Source organism: Vombatus ursinus, unplaced genomic scaffold (assembly GCF_900497805.2).
Source record: "Vombatus ursinus unplaced genomic scaffold, bare-nosed wombat genome assembly UNPS02015129.1, whole genome shotgun sequence".
In the NCBI taxonomy this organism is placed as follows: Eukaryota; Metazoa; Chordata; class Mammalia; order Diprotodontia; family Vombatidae; genus Vombatus; species Vombatus ursinus.
Genome location: NW_020954907.1, coordinates 1,824,491 through 1,842,649, shown reverse-complemented (window position 1 = coordinate 1,842,649; position 18,159 = coordinate 1,824,491). Strand labels below are relative to the sequence as shown.

The window sequence follows — 18,159 nt, the reverse complement described above, 5'->3', positions numbered from 1 at the left end:
CTATTAGATGCTTGTTATTCACTGACAGCTTCACAACAAGGGGATTGGCTTTTGCCCTAGTGGTAGTTTGAGCAGAGCTATTATAACCTGATGACATTAAAGGAACTATACAGTACGTAAGGCACCAATATGCCCTGCTGGGTAGAGAAGTTAGTAATGGCAAAAGGACTACAACCCAGATTTCTAAAAATAGAAGCTTTATCATAACACAGCCATCCTAGGCAGGGGAAACCTACTGTGTGCTACTAGTTCTCCAGTAACTTACCCATGGATACGTATTTTGAAAATAAATTTTACTGACATATTTTGTTTTTACACGTTGACCAGATTTTGCCTGTGTTTTCCCTCCCAGAGAGCTGTCATATATTTTAAAAGAATGTTTTGGGGTTGTTTGTTTTTTGTTCTTTTTTTCTTAAAGAAGAGTATAAGCAGTAAAAGTGATCAATACATCAGGAAAGTCTGAAAGTGTATGCCTCGTTCTATGCTCATGAATTTCTCACATACACAAAGGAAAAAGGGAAGAATTGTCTTCTTTGGGACCAAGCTTATTCTTTGTCATTTTCTATCATTCACTTTAGATTGTTTTGTGGTAGTGGTTCTTTCCATTTATTGTAGTCATATATTGTTGTCTTGGCTCCACATAATTCACATTACATAAGTTCATATAAGTCTTTCTGTGCTTTCCTGTATTCATTCTTTTTGTTTCTTAGACGCAATGATATTTCATTACATTGATGCACCACGTTTTAGTTAATCGTTCCTCAGTCGATCGGTATCTACTTTGTTTCCAGTTCTTTGCTGCAACAAATAAATTGTAGTCTATAGAGCCTTTTCATCAATGACCTTCTTGGGTCATATACCTAGTAGTGGAATCTCTGGGTGAAAGGGTATTTTTATTTTAACAACTTTAATTGCCTAATTCCAAATTGCTTTCCAAATGGGCCTACTAATTCACAGTTCCACCAACAATGTACTAGTGTTGTCTTTTCACAACCCCTCCAACCTTGACCATTCACATCTTTTGTCATCTTTGCCAGGTTACTGGGTTGGAGCATTTTTTCATATGATTATTGTTTCTTCTTTTGAGAACTTTTTGTTCATATCCTTTGGTTGCTTCTCTGTTGGAAAATGTCTTTTAGCAAATGAGTTAGGGTTTGTTTGTTTTAGTAAAATTATCAGATAATTTGAATCTTTTCATTAGTATTTAGTATCAGTTTTTTCTCCAACTTCTATAAAAGACTGGGAAGAATCAGAGAAATGAGTTAGTTGGATTTCCTTCTAGATAGTGAAACTGTGCAGTTGGAACAAGCTAAACTCGTGTATGTACTTAACTAAATCCGGCATTCTTTAGCCACAAAATATATAAGATTGATAATACAGCTTGACAGAAATCAATAGCCATTTGTGAAAGGGATTTTAAAAATCAACTCTTTAAAACTCCATGGGAAAAAATTTTTAAATATTGGCAGCACATCCAGCTAGAAATCTTTCTGTAGGTCTCTAGTATGTTGGGAGCATATGAAGTCATAAGTAGACTACAAAAATGGAGTAGTCACTTGAATTTACAAATTAACCTGCCTCAGAAACCTAAAATTTGAAAGTATGTGACATAGAAAGTTTGTACTAACAAAAATTGGCTTGTTTCTATTGAAGGAATCAGATGATGACTTCGGCAATCAGAGTGAAAATGACCAAAAACGGGTAAGGTTACTACCTTGAAATAACTCAGTTCATTTCTGGCTTATGAGAGAAGTCAGGACTTAACCACATTGAATGTATCCTCCACCAATAGAGTTAACCATTGGTTAACTTGGTTATGAGGTCAAAAACTCCTTTGTGTTGCTTTCTCTTGGTATCCCACCTTAGAGAATTCCCTTTTAGGAAAAGTTTTTTGAAATGAACTTTCCAACTGTTAAATGAACCATAAAACCAGGAAGTGTGTGTTAAGCCTCTTCTGACTGTCATTTAAAGCTCTTCTTAGTATTTGACCTTTTTTAAAAAAAACCATCCTCTATTTGTATTTCCTATCAATGAGTCATAAATTTAATAATGAAAGAAATAGTAATAATAGTTACTATTTGGTGCTTTAAGGTTTTGCAAAATACGTTACATATGTTATTTCAGTTTAGTTTGGATTCATTAATTGCACCTTCATTAAGAAGCTCTGTTTACTTCAGTGCCTACTGTCTAACAGATAGTAAGATTAAAAAAAAACTTTTCAAGCCAATTCTGAACAGGATGTGGGGAGATAATCTGTTTATAAATTAGTACGGTGTAGAGCTTTCAGTAGTGAAAAGGCTTTATCCCAAAGGTGTGCATTCTATGTGCTTAATACTCGTGTGATGCAATAAGGGGAAGCATTTAGTGGGCTCCTTTTTTCCCTTTTAGTTGAGAACATGTTTCATTTTAGAGAGAAGACCCTAAAGCTTTAAATTGGCAGTGTCTGTTGCCTTAACTGTGCCTGAGCACCGTTGCCAGTAGAGGTTAAGTTTTAATCTGTAATGTTCTAATATTGCTCATCAGCACATAACACTGATAAGTGATGAAGAAGAGGAGGAAGATGGTTGTGATCTCTTTGGTGATTCTGAAAAGGAGGAGGAAGAGGGAGAAGAGTTCGATGGAGAAAATGCTAGACCCGTAAGAGAACTCCTGCTTATTCTGGGTCCAGGGCAAGGAAGAAGCATTTCTTCCTCTATTTATTCATCTCTCTTATTGTCCTGTAGTTTAGAGTTAACATTTGTGCAGTATTTTTAGAAAACAGTATCGTATTTGGTTCTCCAGAGGTAGTTTAAACATCAGACCATTTGACAAACATTGTCTCACCATCCCAGTTTTGAAAGTTGCATCATCAAGTGTTTGTTGCCATGCCAGGAACTTAAGGCATAAGATGTTTCCTCTCCTACAGAAAAGGTTTCCTTCCAAGAAGTGCCCTTGTCTATAGATCTGGGCAGTAACATAGAAGAGCAGAGGAGAACTAGAAACTTACTGTGCGTGGTAATACCTTACAGGTTGTGCTTCCCAACTTGGTGGTCTGCCCAGGGTATATTGATCTAGTTCTATGTTTATGTCCCATTTATACCCCTCTCATTTTAATTTCTAGTCAAAGCTTTTAGTAAATATCCTGTTTAGAAGTGAACTGAAAGCTATCAGTTGTTTTCAGTACATTGCAAAGAAGTTACTCATCCCTCACTCTTATACCTATAGAAGAGAAATCGACCTACTTCGTTTGCTGATGAGCTGGCAGCAAGAATCAAAGGAGATGTGACAAGCCGAACGTATGAGGGACAGACAAGTAAGCCCTGGCATTTACTATTTGAAATTTCCTTCTTCCCCTCTCCAGAAAGTAAAAGGACTAGATTGCTCTCCCTAGACTTTATCAGGGGCAGTATTTTTCACTTTTATTCATTGATAGAATAGGACAGCCTATAAGGCTTTATTTAAAATAAATCCTCTTCCAATTTGTGGACACTGTTAAAATGGCTAGAGAATGTGTGACTGTGATGACTTCTGAATTAATAACTATACCATACAATGCATTTCAGTTGCATGTCAGAGCAAAAAATACTAAAATTAGATTTTGGTTTTGACCTAATTTTATTTACTATTCAGTCTTCTCTTGCACTGGAATAAGATAAAAACCTTCTATGGAATAGTCTTTGTATAAATTCTGAAATTTTCTTTTCAAGTTACAACTTCAGGGGAAGCAAAAACTAAGAGAACAACAAAAGAGAAGAAGGATGTCAGGAAAGTTCCATCTGATGGTAAGCCTTTCTCTGTAACAATTATAGGCCTTGTGGCCCAGAATGTCACCCATAAAGTGTTCAAAGTAGCCTTTGCATCTGTTTGTAAACAGCTGACTTTGCTTGCTTGGTTAGGATATCCGAAAGAGAGTACCTGTGCCCCGTGGGCATGTCTCGATTTTAGGCATAAATAAATCAGGGGCACCAGAGAGTCAGTGTCAGACCCTCTTCAAGTTAAGCCTCTGATGCCCAGAGGACCCTGCAAGGTAAGACAACCAGTACCAGAGAAAGGGGAAGCATCAGAAGTTTGGATGTGCCAAATGTCTTCATTTTCAAAATGGGGAAAAGATATATCTTGGAAACTATAGACTGGTCATTTTGATCCTGCTCCCTGGCCAGATTTTAGAACATCTGGGGTTTGAACATTTAGAAATACCTTCTGACTTTCAATCTAGATTTTAGAGATGGAAAATTCTTAATATACTATCAACTTAGAAGAAACAGTTGAAAATGCATCCTGTAGAATGTTTAGAAGATAGACGTTTCAATTTCAACTTCAGCCAACAGTAATCTTAACTTTTTTTTGCATTCCGTTTTAAACAATATCTCCTATTATAGTTCCCTGTTCTGACTCAGAACCTTGATAGCCTTTTCTTTATGCATGAAATGTCCATCCATTCTTTAGCTTGGTGTGAGACGTGTCAGAACTAGAATGCAGCATTTTAAGGGGTGGAAAAAAAGAAATAGAAGTGATGTTTGGAGAAACCCTCCTAGCCAGATGAAGATTATGGATCATTTTCTCTATTCCTGTTTGGAGATTGACTATGGTCATGTCAGGGACTTGAGCCATCTATCCTTACTTTTGCTCAAAGCCCAGCTCTGCTAAATTTAAAGAACCTTGATAGGAAGGGGAAACAGAAGAACCCCCATTATGACGAACGAGAAAGAACTGCTTTGCATTATAGAAGTGCTGAGAACTTTGAAAGTTACCATATCATCCTAAATTTGTTATAGGAAGGGAGAAAAACCAGCTTCTAATAAAAATTGAACTTGAAGAAAGATTTTTTTATTTATTTTTAAATTCAGAGGGGGAAAATAGGTAGGTGAAAAGTTCCATGGCTGAGATTCTGGAAGAAAATGGTTTGCAAGGGAGGGATATTCTGGGAAATAAAATTCTGGCTAGGCAGTTTCAAATAATCCCAACAGGAAAGAAAAGTGGAAAAAATTAAAGAAGTCACAGTGGCTTGGTAGGGAGCTTTCTGAGCTCATAAGGGGGCAAGTGCAGAAGAGGATAGGGCCATGTAAATAACAAAGACAAATAGAGAGATGTTGCACGAATCTCCAAGTGTGATGTCAAAAAGGTTAAAGCGCAGAATTATCTGAGTCCTGCAAAAAACAAGCAAAGATCACGAAAGTCTTTTGGGGGCTATATATGGAAACTAAGTACAAATAAGCAAGAGAGTCACTTGCTCGAGAGATCCTAATAGTGACTAAAGAGGATGGGCAGCTACTCAACCACAGTTTTACTTGGAGGAGGAATATCTTCAAATTGGAAAGGGTAAATACGGGATGTGAGGAAGGAGTTTGGCCCAGGTTTAGGTAAGGAGGTAATAAGAAGAATAGCAGAATTTGAAGATTTGCAAAATAGTTCACATACTTATTTGATCCTCACCACCATAAAATAAGCATTGTAGATTTTATCCCTATTTTATAACTGAGGGAACTGAGGTTTGGAGAAGTGGTGACCTGCCCATAATCACACAGATGGAGTGTTTGATGCTGGATCCAAACTCTGATCTCTCTTAATGCCAAGTTCAGCCCTCTTCCTCCTTTACTGTCCTACCTCTAGTAAGGGAATATGGCACTTTCATTTTTTTGTTTTGTTTTGCTTTTATGTCATTTCAGGATGTATCTCTTCTCCCCCACTACCCGGTAGGCCATCCACTTAATGAAAAAAAGAAAGGAATGGGGGGGGGGGGGGAGTCGTGGAAATCAGCTGAACCAAAACTACCTAACATATCAGCTTTATATTCCTAGTCTCCCATCTCTTCAAAAAAGGAAAGGAGCATGTAGCTATTTTAAATGATTATTATGTTGAAGGAATTTACTGCTATATTCAGAGAGTCACTGTAGGATTGAAAAATTCAGAAAAGCTCCAGAAGGCCATGTCCCCAATTTTAAAAGGGAGGGGGGAAGGTGATTATTCATTTTAAGGTTGATCCTCAGCGAAATTTTAGAATAGGTTACCAATAGGTGGTTTACAGATGTTTCTAATATAATGCAATGTTATATGAGTTAATGGGGATTCAGTAAGAATCCATTCCAGTCAAGTCTTTCCAAACTATAGTAACTTCATATACTTTGGTTTGTTTTGGGTTGTTTTTTTGTTTTGTTTTGTTTTGCTTTGTTTTTGGGTTTGTTTTTTGTTTTTGTTTTTTGTCTTTTGGTTTTTTTGGCTAGGCCGTGGGGTTAAGTGACTTGCCCAGGGTCACCCAGCTAGTAAGTGTCGAGTGCCTTAGACTGGATTTGAACTCGGGTCCTCCTGACTCCAGGGCTGATGCTCTATCCACTGTACCACCTAGCTGCTCCAACTTCACATACTTTGATGATATGGTTACTGGATTGTTCAATCAGGAATGCATTGCATTTACTATATTTGGATTTCTAGAAAACATTAAACAAAAACTCTCTTGAGTTCCATGGAGATAAAGTGGTAAAACAGGGATTTTGTGTTAGTATGATGTTTGAAAATGGTTGAAGGTAGTTTAGTAATGGTGCCCAGAAAATATTGATATATCTGTCAACATGAAAGGGAAGGCCTCTGCTGGCATGTCACAGGACTCTGTAATTGACTATGTCCTTGGGGGCAGCTAGGTAGCACAATACATAGAGCACTGGCCCTGGAGTCAGGAAGACCTGAGTTCAAATCTAGCCTCAGACACTTGACACTTAACTACCTGTGTGACTCTTGGCAACTCATTTAACTCCATTGCCTAGCCCTACCCCCCTCCCAAAAAAAAAAATAAATTTGACTATATCTTTCTCTACCTTTTTGTAAATGACTTGGATTAAGGTATGTTTATCATGTTTCCAAATGACAGAAGACTTTAAAAGATAGCTTGTATAGATTTCGGAATCAAGATTCAGAGTGATCTCGGCAGTCTGAAGTGCGAAGCTAAAACCAAGATGGAATTCATCAGAGATAAATATCACGTCTTTCACTGAGGTTCAAAAAATCAATTGTATAAGCAGTTGTGGAGACCTAGTTTGACAGCAATATATGTGGGGAAAAAGACCAGATTTTAGTCATTCATAAGCTTAATAAGGGCTAGTCCTCTGCTCATAGAAATTTAATGGTCCAGTCTACAAGAAGTAAAAGTATCACTGTATTTTTGTCAGTCCCTATCTGACCTAAGTGTGCTACCTGAAACACTCTTCCCCTTTCCTCAGCCCACACCTTCCCAGCCCAGCCAGTTCTTCTCTGTTAAATTTCACCCCACATTTCAAGGCTCATCTCAGATGCTGCCTTTTCTCCCTCAGTCTTGAACTCTAGCTGTAAGTGGAATGTCTTGTTTATACACTTAGCACTATTTTGCATTATGTTTATTTGTGTGTGTCTTTATCTTCCCTATTAGATTGTAAGCTCCTTAAGGGCAGGTTTCCTTGTATTTCTTTCAGTGCCTAGCACAGTGTCTACAAGTAGTTGCTTAATTACTTGTTGAATGAAAGAATTAGTACTGGGTCCTTCATTTTATGACACTAATACACTGAAATTAAGAGGAGGACAGGGTGGTGAGGGGTCTGGAAATCACATTTTATGAAGAATAGTCCAGAAACTGAGTATGTTTAACCTGGAGAAAAAGACTAACAAGAAACATAATGGCTACTTTCAAATATCTGAAGGGCTGCCAAGTTGAAGAAGAAGAGGCATATTTTGTGCCTTTCAGCAGACCAAATTAGGGTGAAGAGCTGAAGCTTTTAGTCAGATCTAAGCTCACTATGAGGGTAAACAACCAGCTGCTCAAAAGTAGAATTAGGTGACTGAGGGGAAGTGAGCTCTCTCGTAGGCAGCGTCAGAAACTAGGTGATCTCTAAGGTTCTGTCCAGTCTGAAATACTTTTCATTCAGGGCTGATTTCTTTTTTCAGAGATCTTTGTAAATTCTACCTTCACAAAATTTTCCCTGACTAAAAAGGGAAGTAACCAAACAAGGGACCACCCTCTTCACAAAATCATCTGCTGTACTGGAGGTCACAGCCTCACCTGCCAATCCCATACCTTTTCTAAATGGAAATAAACTTGGAGCATGTGACTCCTCTTCTCTTCAACATTCCTAAAACCTATTGGCTTCTAATCCTTGTATGTAATAGAAGCATTTTAGCAGAATTTAACCAATTAAGTTCTGCATATCTTTTCAATATAGATTTCCTATTGACATTTGGTTTTATACCAAATTCCCAGAGGGCAAAAACAATGTCATTTAATTGTGCTTTCGTATAGGACCACGCAGAGCACCTTAAACAGATTGCTTTGATGTTTTGGAAAATGTTGCCGTTCATGTGGAAGTAGATGCTGCTAGATTTTGAATTCAGGGCTTAGCCATCCTCATCTTGCATTCCTGCTGAAAATTTTGCAGAGACGGCTGCAAAGTAAGGACTCTGCGTTTACTTCCATTTCTTAGAATTGTGGTGTTCTTTTTCACCAGATGAAGAAGACGACATGTTCAAACCACCCAAATTGACAGACGAAGACTTCTCACCATTTGGCTCTCGAGGGGGCCTGTTTAGTGGAGGAAGGGGACTCTTTGATGATGATGATGAGGTCAGTTGGGGATGAGAGGCAGAAAAGAAATGATCTGTTCCCCCTTTTACCTAAATGATTCTCTACCTTGGGTAGTCCCTGTTCCTTTTCATGCTTTGTTGGCTATCCTGACATCCTTTGATATGTAAAGGAGAGTCATTTGCAATTTCTCAGACCAGAAGACTGTACCATGATGCTTCCTAGGTGATACTCCTGATTTACAGGCATTAACTCCTGGGGTAGACTGGGATTTTTCAAGTTCTCGATTGTTCAACAGCCTTAATTCAGGAGGTCAAACTGTATCCAGATTAGTCAGAGCACCCTGGACTTTGCAAGGGTTCTTTTCTTTTTCTTTTTTTTTTTTTCAAGGCAGTTGGGGTTAAGTGACTTGCCAGGGTCATACAGATAGTGAGTGTCAAATTTTTGGTCTGAGGCCAGATTTGAACTCAGGTCCTCCTGACTTCAGGGCAGGTACTCTATCCACTGTGCCACCTAGCTGCCCTGTAAAGCCCATAAAGGTTCTTTTCTCCACAGAGGAGGAAAAGGCTTAGTTCTCTGTAGTTACAAAGAAATCTCAGTGTTTAATCCTTTTTTTTTTTTTTTTTACTCGTTTGATTTCCATGTCATAATCAATCAGAGTGACCTCTTTTCGGAAGCTCCTAAAGACAATGAAAGTCAAGCCCCAGTTAACAAAGGTAAGGATGGATGAGGTCTGAGTTTATTTGTATTACTGAGGGAAGAGATTTTCAAGGTTCTTTTTTAACATATTTTAAGGCTTTAAATTCTCTTTAGTTTGTTGTCAGGAATTATTTTTTTAGGGATAATTCTGTTAATCCTTTAAAAGCAATCCAATTCAGATATTTCATATCACTGTAAGGGGGAAAAAAAGCATTGTTTTTAGACCTTGTATTCAAACCTAACCCATCAGGGTGAGCACCTTGAGAGTGTTCTCTAATCTGACTTCTCAATCTTACAAAAACTGACAAGAAAAGTGACTTATAATACATATTGGATATAGGTAGAACCAGACGTATTCTAAAGGAGTATTTCTGAGGTTTTGTTTGTATATACAGAGTTGATCAATAATGATAACTTGTACTTAGCCTTCTAAGATTCGTTAAGTACCTTTTTCAGAATAACTTTGTAAGGAAGACAGCACAAGGATTATTCTCCCCATCAACAAATAAGGAGACTGAGTAATCAGAATAGGCAATTCATATTACCCTTGCTAGAAGGTGGAATGGTGGTTTCTAAATAAGTATTCTGTGGCTGTTATCCACACATTTCCTTCCTGCAGTTCTTAATCTAGCTGCTCCTTCTCCAGAATGAAGAGACTATTGGAAAGTGCTTTAAGGATGGATTGTACCCACCATAGCTTTATCCATCAACAAGCCTACAGGGCCTTCTGACCTCTAGAATAGCAAGAAATGACTACTAATATCAAAGCTATTATCCTATTAAGAGATCACTGTAACTTAAGGTTTATAATTTGGGTGGAGTTAAAATCCTATTGCATTATTTTAATCTCACTTTAAATGTGTCCTTAAATCATGTAGTGTTGAGTTAAAAAAAATTAAACTGTGAATTTAAAAGTAGCACATGTAGGATCAATTAATTTCAGCCACCAAAAAAAAAAATTCTCTAATTTGACTTTGCAGAACGGTGAATTTAATGATTTATTTCCTTGTTCCAGAGATTTCATCATCCAAACCTGGGAAAAAGATACCAGCAGGAGCTGTATCATTGTTCTTAGGTACGTCCATTCTTAGGGTTTCGTCTTTTTATTTTTATCTTTTTTTTTTTCTTTTTGGTGAGGTGATCGGGGTTAAGTGACCTGCCCAGGGTCACACAACTAGTAAGAGTTAAGTGTCTGAGGCTGGATTTGAACTCAGGTTCTCCTGACTCCAAGGCCAGTGCTCTATTCACTGCACCACCTAGCTGCCCCCTACTTTTATCATTTTTAACACATCTTTTTTTTTTTTTTTTTTAAATGTTAAATTCAGAGATCTGGCTGGCATGTAGTGGACTACTTGGAATTTCAAAGGTCTCATTAAGGGAGCCAATTTGTTTATTAGGCCAACTGTTATACACATTGTTGCCTGCAACAACAAACCTTAACATACAGGCTTGTGCCTGGGAAAAAATGGATTTCCAAAGAATAGATGATTTGTATTGGAGGAATTTATCTGAACTGTCCTTACTCTTACCTAGGCTTATTTAGCAGCTCTAGCATTTTATTGCTGCAGGGGAAGTATTTCTGAAAAAGCTGAAATTTTAATGACTTCTGGAGAAAATTAGTACCTTTTATGGAGTGGTGAGGTACACAGTACCTGACTACTATTGGTTTCACCTTTGTCTGATTGTAGGGGATCCTGATGTGTTCAGTGTTTCTTCAGTGCAATCACCAAAGGAGCCCCAGAAGCCTCCACAGGCAACACAAGGGAAAACGCCTCAGAGTCCTGCACCTGTCGGCCTCTTTGATAATGATGATGATGACTTTTTTGTTGCGGCTAACAGCAAACCCTTACATGCAGGTGTGTGTTGCCTCTCTCTGTTTTCATGGCAATTATTTGAAATGACTTTTAAACAGGCACGGTGAAGGCTAAGGCAAGCCTCTGCTAATTATTCTGAGCCATTTAGGTCCCAGAGAGATTTATTCAGAACTGCCTGGTTGTTGCCCTAGTTTATACCATCTAGGGAGCAGACAGTCCTCAGCAGCTTGAACGATGGCGCCTGCCAACGTCAGGAGCCTAGTCGTGGTTCACCTCTTGGCGCAGTTGATCACTCAAAACCTAAGGTTCGAATAATCAATTCATTTAATAAAAATATATGCAGATACCCCAAGGGAAAAGCAATTCCTGAGGCAGTTAAGAAGCAATCCACAAAAAGTTAAAGCTGCCAGTGAAAAAATTAAAAACAGTGGCCGGGGAGTTTCCCTAGGGCTTCAGCTTCTCTCTGTTGAAGGTCTGAAGGCCACTGTTATATTCTTCTTATCCAAGGGGCCCTCAGTTGGATTCCAGATTAGTCTGCCTGTTAACTCAGACTATCCCAGGTCTTCAGTCCTGGCTAATTTTGCCGGGGTGAGAAGGATTCATTTGTGCCTCCTCCCCAGTTTCCTTAGTTCCCTTCGAGAGTGCCCTTCAACATGAGAAGCAGACAGCTAGATTCTTCTCACACGTAATGGGGGATCACTGCATTTACAGTCACAAGCCCTGGGTTTAAATCTTGGCTGTGTGATTACACTATCCGTGTAATCTTGGATGGCCATTTCGTACTCCAGAGCCTCAGTTTCCTCATCTGTATAATAAGACAGTTAGCTTAGATGACCTGTAAGTTGCCTTTGAGCTCTTAAGTCCTATGATCTCTTACTGTGGTCGAATTAAAGTAGGAGTGAGAAGATGAGAGGGAACAAAATGATTCTGCCTGGACACACGAGAAGAGCGCAAACTTAATTCATTACACGTGTAAGGCTCAGTGAATTAAAGCAGAAAAACGAAAGACAATGCTACTGATGCCTGAAAATGGCAGCTTACGTGGTAGTCAGAAAATGGAGGTTCCTTTTTAAGCTGGCGTAGCTCTTGAATAGCTGTCCCTTCCGGCCTTTGAGTAACTTGAGGGAAAAGCCCACCTCCTCCACGATTCCCTTGTTGTTAGCTTCCTTCTCTTCTTGGTGATTTAATGTTTTTGTAAATATTAAATGAAGCCTCATTCCTGCAGAGTTCGGTTCACCTAATCAAAGCTCAGTGTAAAAGACTACCAAGGCTTCTACTTTTGTCTCGGCATTGACCTGGTGGGGGAGCCGTTCATCTTGTTTGTTTAAAGTGTTTTGCTTTTTTTTTTTTTTCCCCCTTTAAAAAATAACAAAAGCACTATTTTCAATGTTTGGTGAGTTTTTCAAGACAACTTTTTTTTCTTTCAATCAAAGCCAAGCCAACTGTTGATCTGTTTGATGAGGAGGAAGAGGAAGAAGATCTCTTCAAAAAGAAAGCAGCCCCTTGTTCCACTGATTCTCTCAGTTCTGAAGCCAAGGAGGCAGCTGAGAAGGTGATGGAGGAGGGGATGGATGTGCACACTGATGTTTTTCTTGGGGTAGCTTATACTTAGTTCACCTTGAACCAAATTAAAATGAGTTGAACTGTATTATGAAATAGGTTTAACATTAAATTAAGAGAATGTTCATCAAGCACCTTTCATGGGCGATGCACCGAGCTGGGCAGGTAAAGAAATGCAAAGATAGAAAAGATACAATCTGGGCAGGGAGACAAGAGCCTTACAGTTCTAACACAAGAAAAACACAGGTGCAAACCGTGTGGTTTGTGCCTCAGTCATCCAGCTCTTGAGGCCCACCCGGGCCTGCTCATCCCCTCCACAGCCCTGAGCATCTCTTCATTCTGAATCTTCCCTATATCCTCTGCTGGCATAAGCTTCTAAAGGAGAGAGACCATGTTGTCATCTAAGCTTTCCCTCCCCCCACCCCCCCAGGGTCTAGTGCACACCGCAGGTACTTGATAACTGTTGGCTGAACTGAACTTCCGTAGAGCATTATTGCATATCCTCCCATTCACTAAACCTGGGCATTTCCCTAAGTATTCCATGTTTCCACATCAGACACAGCTGCTTTTTCTATCATTCCCCCAGTTGCATCTGGCCAGGAGGAATGGTGCCTCGGACCGAAAGCCAGGAGATGAGGTCAGCTGTAAGCTGCCAATCAGCAAGGGAAGGGAAGAGCTGAGAACATAATGAGTGGAAGGGTTAGGGAATTAACTAGCTCCAAGGAAGAATGTATTCTCTCCTAAGTGCATTTCCATTTGGAAGGCGGTGGACAGATCTCAGGCAGCGAGTATTTGTGAAGTGCCTCCTCTTTGGAGCACTGCTGGGTATGCAAGTAGAAGTAGAAAATCCTTGCGCTCCTAAGAAGCCGAAGCAGAGGGGTGGGAGGGGCAGAAGAAGGCTGGGCTGCAGCCCAGAGAGGACCGAGACAGGCTGTTAATGGGTCCTGGTTTTGTGGTCCCTGCAGTTACCAGAGCAGAGGGATGGACTGGAGAGTAAATGGAGAATTCTGATCGCTCTATTTCTTACCAAAATCCCAATTATCTTTCACGTTTAGGATTCCAAGCGTGCCAGGGTCTGACCATCCATTAATCCTTGCTGAATTTCTGTTCCTTTTTGATGCCTGTACCATGTACACTTTGGATAAAGCTTACTATTCAGGGACAAACAACCTGGAGTAAAAACTCGATCTTAGAAGTCGGTCTCTTGGTAGGGGCTTGACATCTTTCTTTTCTTTCTTCTATCAGTTCTTCCTTTATACCGTGTTGTTCTGTCCCCCTGTAGAAAAATGATGATAATGATTTATTCATAATCAAACTTCCACATGCATTTTGACTTAGAAGCATACATGAGAGCACATAGTAACACTCTTTCTACCTAATGCTCATGGGAGAGAGCATCCTGCTAAAATTCCACTTTAGTTCCAAAGGTCTTCGGCATTAACAGTTGGCAGGCAATTTAGATTCTCTAGCTTCAGAAAGTTCAGGCAGAACTTGACAGATTCACAGCGCTACCCAGTTCAGAAGGCTTTGCTTCCCCGTAGGAAGTTACAGTCCCAGTTCTTGAAGACAGCTTTTTGTAGAGTCCAATCCTGTATATACATTCAGGTTTTATCATTTTAAAACAATGCAACCAATCTTCTTTTAAGCAGTTCTATATTCAATGCTCTTGGAAAGGTTGTTTTCTCTTTTGAGGCAGCTAGGTGGGGCCATAGTAGAGTGCCAGGTCTGGAGTCAAAAGACCCGAGTTTAAATGCAGCCTCAGACATTTACTAGCTGTGTGACTCTGGCCAAGTCACTTAACTTCTGCCCACTTCAGTTTCCTCAACTGTAAAATGGGGTAATAATAGCACCTGCTTCGAGAATCAAACGAGAGAATATTTGTAAAGCACTCAACACAGTGTCTGGTAGATAGTGGGCTCTCTATGTAAAGTATTATTGTTATAATTTTTTCCTAAATTTTAAGAAATCAGACATAATTTTCAGATATCAGTACTACATGTGTGTTTATTTACTTAGATTTAAGATATTACTATTTAATGAAAGTCATTGTGTCTAAGATGGTTCCCCCAATTGTTGTGTTTTCTTTTGTTTTGACAAAGGTTACGCCACCTTCCAGCAAAAATCTCAAGGCCTTGTCAGAAGAAGTTTCCAAGAAACAAAAAGGTTTATTCTCAGATGAGGAGGACTCAGAGGTGAGGTGTTCATATATTTCTGGGTGCTCTTCCTCGGAAACTCGATTGTGTTCACTAGCTTGAAAATTTGGAAAAAACCTGTATCTGGGCATTTTCTTTAGAGGCACCTCCTGCTCCTTTGCTGTTGACAGCCTATGAGAATAAATGATGTTAGTTTTTTGGTTATCTGGAATTTATTACTGTGAGGTTTAGAAGCTACTGGGTTTGGTCCCATCCTTAGATATCAGCATCTTCATTGCAGTGTCTGCTGCTTTGTTCTGGGTCATTTATATCCAGCTCTCATGTGTGGGGTGTGAGGCACAGACCCTCCAGCCACAACTGGCTTTTGGCTAACTAGGGGCCAAGGATGGTGACCTTGTAGAGGGGCTTGTTTGGTTTTCATTATTTTGGGGGCTGGGGAGGGGTGGGTGATGGGGTTAAGTGACTTGCCCAAGGTCACACAGCTAGTAAGTGTTATGTGTCTGAGGCCGAATTTGAACTCAGGTCCTCCTGACTCCAAGGCTGGAGCTTATCCACCTCACCACCTAGCTGCCCCTGTTTGTTTTTCATTAAAAAGGAACAAGGAGGCATTAAAAGAAAGATTCAAGAAAATGTGTTTATGAAGAGAAAAGTTGACTGCACAAGAAGTTTCAGGAATCTTTCTCTTGTTTGCATGTGTTCAGCTTTGGCACCTCAGAGTGTGCTCTTTTAGGGAACTGAGCTTTTCTAAATCCCTGTTGGGTGATCACCTTTTAAAAGTGTTTGTTTTCCACTTGGGGACAGAGTACAAATCCCTGGGAATAAGAGTTCTTAGCTCTCTATTCCTTTGGAGTAAGTATTAGTAGCCAGGGTACTGGTATCGTAGTTGTGGATCTTAGCCCACTGAGTCTCAGGGATTGATATCAGGGGTTCTGTTAAGAGCTCTAGTTTACTTTGTTTCTTAACCATACTTGAAGTCAAAGAATATTATCACTGTCCTTGTTCCTTTGGGTCTCTGGATTAGTGAATGGATCTAGTATTGCCCTTCTTTCTTTCTCTTGTCTCTTAATCTGTTGTATCTAGCTTGATAGTTTGATTTAACCAATTTTTACCTTCATTCTCTATTCATACTAGAGTGGTTTGTCCTTTTCTTGTCCAGCTCATTTTACAGATGAGGAAACTGAGGCAAATAGGATCAAGTGACTTGCTTGGGAGTCACATAGCTATTAAGTGTCTTGAGGCCAAATTTGAACTCAGGTCATCCTGACTTCAGGCCCAGTGCTCTATGCACTATGGCGCCCCCTACCTGCCCTAATAAGTGGATAGTAATGGTCATCTTGGGACAGATGTCAAAAGACTCTCTTAATCTTATGCTAGATACCCACCTCGGAAGACAGCATGCTTATCAGCATGTTGGTTTCCAGGAGATTCTCCCACACATGCACATTTTATGCTGAGAAGTTGTTCTTTAATACAACTGAAACACAAACATAAATAATGCCCTTCGTGTTGGATGCAGAAATAGTCTCCTTGGCTTCTGTTCTTGCTGAGCCTGAGAACCTCAGTTCGTAGGGGCTCCTGCTGCTAAGTGCTACCCCTTATTGGCAACACTTGGACCCTGGGGGGAGGGCAGCAATGGGGGCAGGCCAAGGGAGGAAGGAAAAATGATTTTCAGGTGACTTTTAGGAGATTCTTGCACAAGAGAGTCTTATGTGGAAATTGTTTCCAAATTTTTCCCATTCTCTCTTACTTCTTGGCCTGGTGATCAGAAACTGGCTGTTTGTATTTTGCCCCTTTGTTGTGCCATCATCTTCATTTTGGACATGCTGTCATGTGCTTTAAATCTAAATGACACAGATATTTACTGAGCACCACAGCACAGATCACTGTGCTAAGTACTGTATAAAGACAAATAAGCCATGATCCCTTCCCTGAAGGAACATCCAGTCTAGCATAGGAATTAAGATACATGTACACAAGTAAATGAGATACAGAATAGAATCTTAAGTGCATATGAAAGGTGCAAAGTTAGTTATGTGAACTTCAAAGAAGAAAAGACCATTTGACCAGGAATGGAGATTGAAGAAGGCTTTAGGGAATGGTGTTATTTGATCTGAGTCTTGAAAGAAGGGTAGAATTTCATTGGAGAGAAGATGAGGTTCTAAGCATTTAGAGTGGTGTGAAGAAGGGACCAAAGGTCAGGTTATGTTTTGGGTTAGGTGAATAAGAGAGGGCACATGGAACTAAGTAAGTTTGGGGAAAATAGAGCGGTACCAGGTCACAGAGGGCCTTAAATGCCAGGGTCAAGAGTTAAAACTTTGCTTAGGGGGCAATAGGGAGCTCTTTAAGGGTTTTGGTTTTTTGTTTTGTTTTGTTTTTGTTGTTGAGCAGAAGAATCACCTTATCAGTTTTATGCTTAGGGAAACAACAGTATGAAGAATGGATTGAAATGGGAGGGAGACTGGAGGTAGGGAAATTAGTCTGGAGGCTATTACTATCATCCAAGCAGTGAATTAATTAATAAAAGAATAAAAAAGCATTTAAGCACTTGTTGTGCCCAGGACTAGGGATATGAAAAGGAAAGTAAGTCAGTCCCTGCTCTCAGGGAGCACACGTTATAAAAGGGTAGATAACACATAGAAGAGCCCTCGGCTCTAAGTCAGAAGATTCTTGGGACCGCAGGTGTACCAAGCCTTCTTTATATCATTCCCAGTGATAAAACCATATCTTTTTCTGATGTTGTGCTATTTCACAGTGGCCAAGAACCTTGGTGAGAGAGAACGTTCTTCTTAAGTCTTAAGAAGTTATGGCTGCAAGAGTTGATGGATACCTGTACTAAGGTAGTTAGAGTGGAAAGGAGGAAATATATGTGGGAGATATTTCAGTTGTAGAAACTAATTTGAATGTAGGAGAGAAGAGTCAAACCAGCACAGCTAGAAGAATAATGGTTGGTCTGTCAACAAAAATAGGAAAGTGAAGGACAGATTTTTGGGGAGAACACAGTAAGTTCATTTAGGGCTACGTTCAATTTCAGATGCTGGTGAGATAGTTAAATGATGTCCATCCAGTAGGCAGCTGGAAATTGACTCTGGAGCATGGTAGAGAAGTCATGAAGAAAGACGGACACTGGAGAGTCTAAAATAAAGTTTGGTGTTGGTTTTTTTTTTTTTAATAAGAATAAATTAATAACAAGTTCTATATTTGGTGAGGATAGGTCCAAAGCAAAGAAACGGTCCAAGGGGGCCTTGTAAAATATTTCCCTTTGCTGAATAAATGTGCCACCTACATTTAGGTTTCTCCCTCTAGGGCACAGTTGTCCTAGTTATGTTTCGAGTACGTGCCATTCACAGAGCTTAGTGGCTGTTTCTGTGCCATAGCCTGGCTTTTTATGGCTATTCGAAAACAGTTTAACATCTTT

At 39.6% G+C, this 18,159-nt stretch overlaps 1 protein-coding gene across 3 annotated transcripts in view; it reads left to right on the top strand.

Moving 5' to 3' along the window:
• Nucleotides 1-18,159, top strand: part of LOC114031266 (WASH complex subunit 2-like) — a 55,863-nt gene that overhangs the window by 11,821 nt on the left and 25,883 nt on the right. For all 3 annotated transcript variants that reach the window (XM_027846304.1, XM_027846303.1, XM_027846302.1), the window contains exons 7-16: nucleotides 1,654-1,701; nucleotides 2,524-2,637; nucleotides 3,205-3,292; nucleotides 3,687-3,761; nucleotides 8,445-8,560; nucleotides 9,177-9,234; nucleotides 10,233-10,292; nucleotides 10,906-11,073; nucleotides 12,465-12,583; nucleotides 14,691-14,783. In XM_027846304.1, coding sequence (XP_027702105.1) covers nucleotides 1,654-1,701; nucleotides 2,524-2,637; nucleotides 3,205-3,292; nucleotides 3,687-3,761; nucleotides 8,445-8,560; nucleotides 9,177-9,234; nucleotides 10,233-10,292; nucleotides 10,906-11,073; nucleotides 12,465-12,583; nucleotides 14,691-14,783 — 939 coding nt within the window. The remainder of the gene's footprint in view (nucleotides 1-1,653; nucleotides 1,702-2,523; nucleotides 2,638-3,204; nucleotides 3,293-3,686; nucleotides 3,762-8,444; nucleotides 8,561-9,176; nucleotides 9,235-10,232; nucleotides 10,293-10,905; nucleotides 11,074-12,464; nucleotides 12,584-14,690; nucleotides 14,784-18,159) is intronic.